Source organism: Morone saxatilis, unplaced genomic scaffold (assembly GCF_004916995.1).
Source record: "Morone saxatilis isolate NCDOM2014 unplaced genomic scaffold, NCSU_SB_2.0 Contig9, whole genome shotgun sequence".
NCBI classification, from domain to species: domain Eukaryota; kingdom Metazoa; phylum Chordata; class Actinopteri; family Moronidae; genus Morone; species Morone saxatilis.
The window spans coordinates 2,863,308-2,874,353 of record NW_023340268.1 but is presented as its reverse complement, the minus strand read 5'-3'; the positions used below and the strand labels follow the sequence as shown (position 1 = coordinate 2,874,353).

The window sequence follows — 11,046 nt, the reverse complement described above, 5'->3', positions numbered from 1 at the left end:
GAATGCTTTTTAGTTCCTCAAAGTGTGCCAATTAAATCCCAAGAAGCCTGTGTTGTTTTATCAAATTAAGTAATAACTTTGTTTTCAAGTGCCTTCCATTAAATGTAGCAAGTTTTGTGTGATATATTTAACCAGTAAAATAATTCAATAAATGATTTGTTCAAAAACTAGAATAAATAAATATTGTTACTGAAACAAACACAATTGAATACACTTTTACTTAATGTACTGGTTCCCCCAATAATGAAAGTACTATAAATTAAATTAAATGAAAATGTCCTTAATTTATCTAAACAGACCAAACAAAACAGTAAACAGTAAGAATAAGTCCAAATTTGTACTATAGTTTTTGGGACATGAAACAGAAAAACCGTAATATTATCTTTTTCTTTAAAAAATATTTTATATTATAATGCCGAAGATGACCAAACAATTAAAATTTTTCAACACTATATCTACCTTGGATAGTTCCCTCGCCAAACTCCCAAAGCCTCTGTTTAATGACCGTTTGCTCTTTGGGTCGGTGATGGGGGTCTGTCGGGCCAGGGGGGTTTTCTCCCTCTTCTCCGTTTCTTGTAGCTTTCGTATTTTCTTTTGATTTCTTCATGTGCTTTATATGAATTTTCGTAGTATTGGCACTTGCTATTACAGCCTGTTTACAACTAAAACAAACTGCGTTTGTTTTTCATTTTGTACCTGAAACAATCAAGCCACAACGCTCCTTCTTCTCCTCACCATTTTTTCCTTCTCCGCTCTCAATGTTGGTTTGTGTGTTGTTGTGGTGGTTGTGTGTTTGACTACTGCCGAAACACCTGCTTGCTTTGTTTTACCTGGGTCCACGTTGACATTAAAGCTACCAAGAAAAGGGCAGAGTTTGGGGGCCATGGGCTTGCCTCCGGCTGTAACAAGGACGGCACTCCAGAGACAGACAGCCAGCCCCAGCGCGGACAGGAACAAACCACACTGAAACCTGAATACGATTCCTCATACACTGTTAAAATTGAAAATTCAATATCAATACCAACGTTTGGATCGATATATTCGATATTTGGATCGATCCGCCCACCACTATGTAAGCCCTCAAACGTCCCAAAATCCTGACAGCAAGCTGTCCTTTTTTACCAGTTCAGCACTTCTGCCAAACTCACATTTACAGTAGAACCTACAAGCGGACCCAGCCCGTTCTTTTATCCACAGTCCTGAACCCAAAAAACACAATGAAAAAAACGTCCTTTTTGTTGTTCTCTTGGTGTCACGTTTTCCATCAGCAGGGTTTAAGATTCACATTTAACATATTTTTTATTGCCATTTTTGCCTCAAAAGACAAACCAAGAATTTGTTTAAGTTTTTCCTTTTTCCAACTTCAGAATGATAAAACTATATGTTGGGGGAATGTGAATCCAATAACTGAAAAATACCTACATCATATTTAAATTATGTTGGTGTGTGGGGTGGTTGTTGGTGGTGTGTGTGTGTGTATAAATGGTATTTAAACCCTTGTTTTCCCTTGCCAGGAAACACTCCCTGAAGTTTTTTCCCCTTACACTGGATTCTTCTTGGATCCCAACTCCCAAGAGTTTGGTGGGCTTTCTTGGAGTGGTTGAATGAAGAATTCTGTTCGGGTTAACTGCGACACCAATCCAAAAAGATGTAGACCAAAACAGGAAAACTGTTGAAAAAAATTTTGAAGATGATCCTCACATTGGAATTGTACAAACTAGAGAAAAATGTTTCGGAGTATCCTGCAAAACTGTTCAAAGCCACAATTCCATAATTGAAGCACGCTTCAACCAAAGTGGAGGTAAACAGTATGCAAGCCCCATATGTTATATTTTCACTGTTTTTACTGTTAACTGTTTCTGCATCTTAAAGTTTGTTAAAGTAAAATTAGACCGCCATCAAACATTGCCTTTTTTTGAACCGGAAACACTAGCTTGCCAGTCCAGCCAGTAATCCATAACTCAGGTCCTGGTTTAGACCTGTTTTGCCTGTCCCCACAACAAAACTTTCTCATCAATACTGAGGAATCAAAAAACCATTCCAATCCTATATCAAAATTATCCTCAACAATTTTTACAAAAACACACAGGAAAAAGCACAGCCTTCATTTTTTCTTTTCCCATTGAATTTCTTTAAATAATTTGACTTGAAGGGCTAACATCATTCTGTTTACAGTTTTCAGTCAGAATCCACCACCTTCAACACTCAAAGTTTTTACATGTTAAATAACATACTAACTTTTACGTTAAGATTCTGATATTGGTATCTGGAAACATTTTGGGCAAACTAATTTATCCACTTCTTTCTATGACCTAAATAAAGTTTTGTCATCAACACATATTAAAATTTAATATAAGTTTTTTGGAACGAATTTAAGCCAGTCACGTTTCTGAAACAAAACACAAAGTTTTTTGCCAGTCCAGTAGAAACGCAAAACTGTCCATAACTGCTCTAAAAGCCTTTTATACTAGATGAAACACAAAAAGTTTTGCTGCAATAAGGCCCGGAGCTTTCAGGCTCTTGAATGTTTGCCAGCTTCCACTTTCCCAGTTAATAATAGAAGTTTTACACAATAAGTTATGTTCAAATGAGTTCCTGGTCAGTCGTGTGGGGTCCACTCAAATTGTATCCAATGTTGCCAGGTTGGTTTTTTTGAGCCAGTGAACATTTTTTATTTAAATTGTATGCCTTTTAATTAAAGCAGCAAAGTTTTAAGGAAAAAAGAAATAGGGAGAACAGACAGATACAAAAAGTTCTTCGCTTGCCCCAACCCAGGGAATGTTTGTTAAAGTTCAATGGGTCCACAAGAAAAATGTGGTTAACAGAAATTTGGGTTTTTTCATCACTCATATAAAGAAGTGTAACTCTTAATCTGCCTTTGATCATGGAAAAAAAACACACCAACGTAATGAAAAAGAATGAAAAAAATAGAAAGTGCAAAAACACACTGCCCCAAATATCTGTTAAGATCAATCCTTCATTCTGACATCATTTGTTAATACGTCTCTGGTTCTCTGTTCCTCTTTTCTCAGGTTTTCCCCACCATTTTTACTCCACTGGGTTTAAGGTTCACACAAACTAATAAAAGTGAAGGACCAGGTGAATCTTTTTTTTATTTGTTAATTTCTGAGTGATATTATTATCTGTTTGTTTAGACATTCTCAACATGTTGATGAAAAAACTCTTTGTCCAAAATTCAGTGCAATATATTATGTATGTATTCAAACAAAGGCAGTTTAGGCGTACAAAACCCCCATGAGGTCATGAGACAGTCGAGTCAGGTTGGAGGTGTGTGTAATGCTAAAATACAGCAGCTGTCACAGCTTTGATAAAGAATATTCTGCTCAAATTTGTCTAGAAAAATAAGGTTAATTAAGTTTAGAATATGAGTCAAAATATCCAATATGATATTTGTTTTCTGAAAGATTAAGAACAAATGTTGCTGCTAAATTTGCTGAAGGTGTCAAGGGGAAAAACCTGTTTTTAGTTTGAAACTGGATCTTGGTCCGGTGTTTAAGTCCTTATCAGCCTCTGGAAAGGATATGCAGTGTGTTTTGTTGTATGTGATCATATATGCTATCATTATTTATTTTCAGTTTCAGTCAGTGAGATCCTTAACCTAAACGTTGAGGTTATTAAGACAAAGTTCAGACATAGTTGTCCTTAAGTTGTCCTCAACTAAAATAAAATTGAATTGCCATCAAATAATGATTAACACCACTTCACAAACTTCATTTACATCCATGACAACAAGTTCGACACTTATTTTTTTTAAATGATAGCCCAGTATCTCATGTCTGAAACTGCAACAATTGCTTTTGAGTGAAAGAATCACAATTTAACTAACATTTTGACTTCAAAACCATAATGTTGCATGACTGTAATTCTGTAGACAAACTACACATGGAAACCGGAGCACCAAGATTGGCTCTAACATTACTCATGTTTATTCATAAAATAAAATATATGATGTGTAGAATCTGAGTCATGAATGAACCATGAAAACGCTTGTGGCAACTTTATTTATGTTTCTGCAAAAGCGAAAATGCTTACTGTTCTTCCTCATTTTTACTTTCTGTTCCCAGTTAATCTTGGCTGATTCAGGAAAAACAAACATCCACAGTCCTGTACAGCCACACAGTCACAGTCATTGTTATTAGTCCTTTAGTATCAGCCAGAGCCTGAAAAGGACGTCAAACTTACTTTACCTGTGGTCTCTCGCAAAGAAATAACTCTACAAGTTTTATTGAGGCTAGAATATTGATGATTGATTGTCAAGTTCCCACAGCTAAGACACAGTGAGGGAAGGGAGGAGCCACTCTGGCCACAGAGAGGAGAGCTTTTGATGCCTTTAATTTGAAAGGAAGTAAGAAGGCTTAACTCAGCTGTTTTGAGTTGTTAAAAGCTATTCTAACCAGAAAATGAAGACCTTCATACTGTTGTCTGTCTTGCTCCACTTTGCAATTCCAGGTAAGATCTAATTTTATGTGTTTTCTTTTAACACTTGCTGAAAGCAGTTTACCAGTAAACACACAACACCCCATTTAAAAGGAACTGAAACATCATAGACTGCTTGTTCTTCAATATGTAATTGTAGTTACTTACAAAAAATCAATAAGTAAACAAAGAAAAAGAAAGAAAACAAAAGAAATAAAACTCACAGCCACACCAGGGGCTATAATTTTTTTATGTTTCCTTTCCATACACACATGTGCACATACATACATGCACACAAAATATGTATTTTATTTAGTCTATTTTTTGCTTATTTAACTTGCAAAATGCAAAACTTGTTATTTTAGTTTACTTAGTTTATCTGAAACTAAAATGAATATTTAAAAGGGAACATATGAAAGATCTTTGAGTTTATTCGGTGTAAGAAATATTCAATGCAACTGTACGTATTGTGAAATTATGTCAGTATACAACTTCAATTTGTGACTCTTACTACCCAAAATTAATAAGCAAAAGTGTTTCTCAACCCAGATCTGACTGAAATGTTTTCATTTTTGTTTTATTTAAACCAATCTGTGAGAGCTCAGTGATAAGCTGCAGCTCAGTGTTAGTTTCACATTTCACAAGGGCATCTTTATAAATGTTAATTGGTTCTCAATTGACTTATCTGGTTAAATAAAGGTAACATAGATTAAAAAGGATCCTAATTTAAACATGTGTATGTTTTGCAGTGAAACACTCCCTGAAGTATATTCTCACTTCTTCTTATGGAGTCAGAGGTGTCCCACAGTTTGTGGCTGTCGCAGTGGTTGATGAAGTTCCGATGGCTCACTGTGACAGCAACAGACAGATACCACGAGCCAAAACTGACTGGATGGAGAGATTTTTCAAAGAGAAAATTGAGCGCTTGCAGTGGTACACTAACAGGTGTACTGACAACGAGTACGACTTCAAAGACACCATTAACAGTTTGATGTCTCGTTTTAACCAAACTGGAGGTATGTTCACAAATGTTTTTCATCCTGGTTTGTTGTAAAGTTGCAAACATATAGTCTCCATTTTAATTTACAAGCATCAAAATAATCCTCTGTTTTGGTGTCTGTGGGTCATTGTGTCTCTGGTAAAGATGTAATACAGAAGACTGTGCTGTGATCTCACTCTGGTTTAATACTGTTTCTGTCTCTGTCTCTCTCAGGTGTCCACATTTTCCAGAGGATGAATGGCTGTGAATGGGATGATGAGACAGGAAACACCAATGGTTTTAATCAGTATGGTTATGACGGTGAAGACTTCCTAGCCTTTGACCAAACAACACTGACATGGATTGCTCCAAAACCACAGGCTGTCATCACCAAACACAAGTGGGACAGAAATATAGATAAAATTATGCTTTGGAAGAACGCCCTTAACCACAAGTGCATTCAGTGCCTTAAGGAGTATGTGGAATATGCAAAGACCTCTCTGCAGAGAACAGGTAGAATCACACGGCCTGATGTAGACACCAAGTCCCCATAAACATGGGAATGTGAACTCGTTATAAAGGGTTTATACATTGTAACTAATATCTTCAAAATGAGATTATTGTTGGCTGTTTTCTCCGGATTATCAGGGTTGTCTGAGCATCAGTGTCAGGTTTCTGGCCAGGCTCACTCAGTCAGTAGGTAGTTAATGTAATACTCTGATAATCTACTGGGTATTATCTGTTCACTTCTGGATAGCAATAAAGTCTGTGCTCAGGCCCTGTACCTTTTATAACTGAGCCTAAAGATCAGCTGGCTAATAAGACTTAACGCCATCTTCTTTTGGAAAAACAGAGCTTTGTAATGTCAGGCTCATAGGGTTTAACATGGTTATAAAATATGTTTGGATTATAGTTAAAAGTTAAAATTGGTTGTGTTAAGATTTACATCCCATGTTTGTTATTCTGGGAAGGATGTACACATCTCAGTTTGGTTTTTCAGGAGGCCTTTCACTTCAATACCCTGGTAAAACTGGTTACATTCAGGTTTATTTGAGTAGGTCTGTAGAATGTTTTATGGCATAGATAGAAAATGCCACCTTTGTCTATGAGATCATTCAGTTCTTAACTGAAGCTGTCTGTCAATGTAATTTTTGGTTTTATTTCTCTCGCTCTCTCTCTCTATCTCTCTCTGCAGACCTTCCCTCAGTGTCTCTCCTCCCAGAAGACTCCCCTCCTCTCTCAGTCAGCTGCCACGCTACAGGTTTCTACCCCTGACAGTAGCCACCCTCATCTGGAGGAAAGGCGGAGAGGGGAGTTCATGAGGACGTGGAGCACGGAGAAAGATTCTCCTCAACCATGATGGATCCTTCCAGTATTGAGTGTTGGACCTGAACCTTTCATCAGTCACACCTGGAAGACTGGAGGAAGGTACGACTGTGTCTGTTCAGCTCTCGCGCGCGCGTGGTGGAAGAAACCGACATCGTCACCAAACTGCGGACCAAAGCAGGAGATGCAGGACCAACTGGGGTAAGACTGACTTATTATACTGTATTAACTCAACTCCATGTCTTAGTTCACAGCAACAGATGCACATATGTATGTATGAGTAAATTGTTGGATAGATGAATGTACTTCTAACCTGCTGTAGCTGTACTTCTCATTTTTTGTTCAGCAGAGAAGTCCAGTGGCATGGCCGTCACCATCACTGCTGCAGTGACTGTTCCTGTTCTCATCCTTTATTTTACAGTTTGAGTGATAGAAGAGGAGATTTCAGTGGGGTTTAGGTGACAAAAGATATTCTGGCATTTACAACTGTAACTGAAACTATTTGTTTTTCAGCCAAATGCCTTCCATCTTGTAAGTAAAGGTTGCTTTTTATTATTTAGTTCTCAACTGATCTGACACACACTTAATGATGTGGATAAAAACAGTTTCACATTATTGTGCAGACTGACTTTTTCATGATAATGTTTTCCTGTATTTAATGTTTATAAAGGTTCAGTGCAGGTTGAGTGGACTTTCACTGTTTGTTTCTGACCTTACAGCTCCTGACAACAGCTTCGAGCTCTCACCCAACTTTTGGCACATTTTAGTGTGTATTGAATTAAACATATTGCTCTTTCTTTTTTGTGCTTTTCAATGAAGTCCCCAAAGTGGCTCATTTTGTCCAGTCCACACTCATCTGTTATTATAGTTGCAGTGATATGAATATTAGCATTCAGTATTGTCACAGAGGAGTTGGATGAGAAGGCTGAACAATGTCCGGACAGACTAGCTTAGCTTACCATTAACACTGCAAGTAGGCAGAAAACAGCGGTGCCTAACAACTTCAAAGCTGGCTGACATAAATAAAATTGTTTCTACAATAAATATTTTCTTTTACAACAAAACAAAATCTGCTTTTTTCTGTTCAAAATGAGCTTAAATGTAAAGTTGAATGGTCAGTAAAACCTTGTTTGAGTCCCCAGGTTTATTCCACTTTGGTCTCATTTGTTTTTTCAATTCTTTTATTTTGGTTTCTGTGGATCAGTTGTACATTCGGCTCCACTACAACAGAAGAGAAGAGGGTAGAATACTCTCTATCCTATGATTCTCTATGTTTTAATATATGTTTATTCAGCTTAGGTTTGTCAGTAAGGTTGACATTTTTAAATTCCCTAAAGAATTCATGGCCTCCAGTGTCGTGTGTAAAGAAAAAGGAAAAATAATAGTGAGGAACAAAACATTTTTTCTACTCTTTACATACACGCATGTGTTAGTTAATGCATGTTAATTTCGAGGGATAAGGTCTCATTCCCAGGACATCAAATACCAACGTTTTGGCGGCCCAATGCATCTGTCTCCAGAATAACTGACCCCACCTCTAAGGGTGTGTTTCAGTAACTTTCCACTAGAGGGCAACAACTACTGCAAAGAAGTGGTTTATGATGCTGATTGTAAAAATTCCCTGACTGAGAAATTTTGGCTCATCTGGTTGAGTGTGCACCCCATGTACTAAGGTTGAGTCCTTGCTGCAGTGGCCCAGGTTCGTTGTATTTTATTGTATTTAAATGTACCTGGCTGCTATGACGACCCAATTTCCCTTCGGGGATTAATAAAGTCTATCTAATTCCCTCTCTCTCCCCACTTTCCTGTCACTATTCAGCTGCTCTATGAAAAATTAAGGCAATAAAAAAGCCCCCCACACCCCAAAAAAGAAATTCCATGTTCAATAAAGAATATTCTGTTTTTATTTTATTACCTTTATCAACAACAAACACCCCTTTTTTTCTTTTCTCTACTGGAAAACATAAAGAAAATAGAAGCTCTTTAAAGACTTGGAGAGTTTTTAAAAGATGGCTGTTGCCCCTTGACAAGCAGAGTCAAAGAGTTTAGTGGAAGTAAGCAGGAACAAGTTACAGACTCAAATTAAACAATATACACAGAACCAGAAAATGTATTAAGTGTTTGCTGAACATAAAAAATATGCTCTAATAATTAAAAAAATATATTTAATTAATTATTTGCTAATTTGCTAAATATTTTAAATATATATGTTGTATTTCCTGCTTTTGTATAAATATAGTCTATTGCTATTTGTTTCCACAGAGGTTCACATTAAAGATTTTATAATTTCCTCTTTAAATTGTATGAAATTATAAATGTTGTGTGTACACATTAGGTCTAGTGGAGTAAGTTAGTTTTGGTCCCACATCAGACCCAGATAATTAAATGAATGTCCTGCTCCTTGATAAACAGTCGAGAATAGGCCTGTCCTGAACAAAAGTGAGTGCAGGCTGGAGGCAGGCCAGCAGGGCGCAGAGTAAGATATGTAAATAGCAGCAAAAGTGAGGCATAAAGTTGAACAGTTGAACATTCACAGTTCTTTCAACCAGGAAACAGCTCGGTCCTTTACCCACCCGACTTTATCAAATCAAGATGAAAACCTTCTTTTTGTTGCTTCTCTTCTGTCACGTTTCATCAGCAGGTAAGATCTCATTTTAAAACTTTACTGTAAACTCTTCCACTCAGCTCTGCATTTTGTTCCTATTCTAGGACACACTCGTAGTTTAGTTTCACTTTTACCTAAAATAATAATCCTGATGTGTTTCAACTGAATCATACTAAATACATCATATTTATGTTGAGTGTGGTGATTGTGTGTGTATATTTATACTTAATGTATGAACCTCTCTGTCTTGCAGTGAAACACTCAATGAAGTATTTTGTAAGTGCATCTTCTGGAGTCCCAAACTTCCCAGAGTTTGTGGGAGCTCTAGTGATTGATGAAATTCTAACAGGTTACTGCGACAGCAACAAAAAGATAGTAGAACCAAAACAGGACTGGATGAAAAAAATATTTGAAGATGATCCTCAGCACTTTGAGTGGTACACTGGACAATGTTCTGAGTATCAGCCAAACTTCTTCAAAGCCACAATTGATAATTTGAAGCAGCGCTTCAACCAAAGTGGAGGTACAGTGCTAATGTTATATTTCCCTTTGTCTGTAAAACCGATATAGCTTCTATTAGAAATATGTACTCATGTGCTCACATGTGTACACTGTAGGCATCTATTTAGAGCTGAGACTGCAGGTGTCACACAGGTGTGACTTTGTTTATTTTTTTTAATATGCATATAATGCAAGAGGACATACCCACTTTGTTTACCGTGATAGTCTATTGTCAGTACATACAACAGTTGCTACCACTGTAACTTTTAATTGCAAAATAAAACTTTCATCATTTCTATAAAGAAAAAGTGCATTGATTATCTATTTTTATTATCTTTCCACTGGAGATTTCATCTGTATTCTGTACATTGTTAATTACAGTCTCTGTTTCTGTCTCTCTCTCAGGTGTCCATATTTTACAGGAGATGTTTGGCTGTGAGTGGGATGATGAGACTGGAGAGGTTAATGGTTTTAATCAGTATGGTTATAATGGAGAAGACTTCATATCTTTTGACCTGAAGACATTGACATGGATCGCTCCGAAACCTCAGGCTGTCACCACCAAACTGAGATGGGATAATGACAAAGCTAGAATAAAATACAATGAAATCTACCTCACTCGGATTTGTCCTGAGTGGCTGAATAACTATTTAGATCTTGGCAAGAGCTCTCTGCTGAGAACAGGTAGAATCACATGACCTGATGTTCATTCTTGATCATTCTTCTCTGACTGTGGTGCTTCATAATTGTTGTTGAGTATATACAGACAATGAAGAGATTGTAGGTTGTTGAGTAAGCAGTGGAGAAGAAGATTGCCAGGAAGTAAACATGGATGATGCATGATTTTAATATTTAAAAATATTTAAAAATGTTTCATACACTTTTTTTAAAAAACTGAATATACACAAGATTTGTTTGTTTACAAGGAAACCTGGCCCTCAGAGAGAACTTATTACTTATTTAAAACATTATTTTTGAGTCTAAATTCAATCTTTTTATTATGCTTAGAAGAATTTTCACACCTTCTGTTATTGATTCCCTGTTGAATTTATTTTTCTTTCACCTTGTTTCTTTTCTGTTCACTGTTTCTTGTCTTTCTCTTCCACCTTTTTCTTTCTCGCTCCCTCTTCCTCTATTGTCTATATCCCTTTCTCTCCCACTTTCTCTCTGTCTCTCTCTTTACTCTCCAGACCTTCCC

General features: G+C 36.7%; 2 protein-coding genes across 2 annotated transcripts in view; both read left to right on the top strand.

The window, feature by feature from the left end:
* The first annotated feature begins 4,198 nt into the window (after positions 1-4,198).
* Positions 4,199-6,776, top strand: LOC118343136 (major histocompatibility complex class I-related gene protein-like). The gene is made up of 4 exons (XM_035681889.1): positions 4,199-4,470; positions 5,187-5,453; positions 5,651-5,949; positions 6,612-6,776. Exons 1-4 carry the CDS (start codon positions 4,422-4,424, stop codon positions 6,774-6,776), a joined length of 780 nt encoding a protein of 259 aa, XP_035537782.1. The 5' UTR covers positions 4,199-4,421.
* Positions 6,777-9,295: 2,519 nt separating this feature from the next.
* The window catches only part of LOC118342961 (major histocompatibility complex class I-related gene protein-like), a 7,085-nt gene continuing 5,334 nt past the window's right edge, over positions 9,296-11,046 (top strand). Inside the window, exons 1-3 of the mRNA XM_035681664.1 lie at positions 9,296-9,383; positions 9,601-9,870; positions 10,254-10,532. Of these exons, the coding sequence (XP_035537557.1) occupies positions 9,335-9,383; positions 9,601-9,870; positions 10,254-10,532 (598 nt within the window). The 5' untranslated portion in view covers positions 9,296-9,334. The remainder of the gene's footprint in view (positions 9,384-9,600; positions 9,871-10,253; positions 10,533-11,046) is intronic.

What these genes read in the sequence shown, in the direction of transcription:
- LOC118343136 (XM_035681889.1), top strand. Translation starts at nt 4,422, where the DNA reads ATGAAGACCTTCATACTGTTGTCTGTCTTGCTCCACTTTGCAATTCCA. An exon ending in TCGTTTTAACCAAACTGGAG is followed by an intron (nt 5,454 to 5,650) that starts GTATGTTCACAA and finishes TGTCTCTCTCAG; the next exon opens with GTGTCCACATTTTCCAGAGG. An exon ending in GTAGAATCACACGGCCTGAT is followed by an intron (nt 5,950 to 6,611) that starts GTAGACACCAAG and finishes CTCTCTCTGCAG; the next exon opens with ACCTTCCCTCAGTGTCTCTC.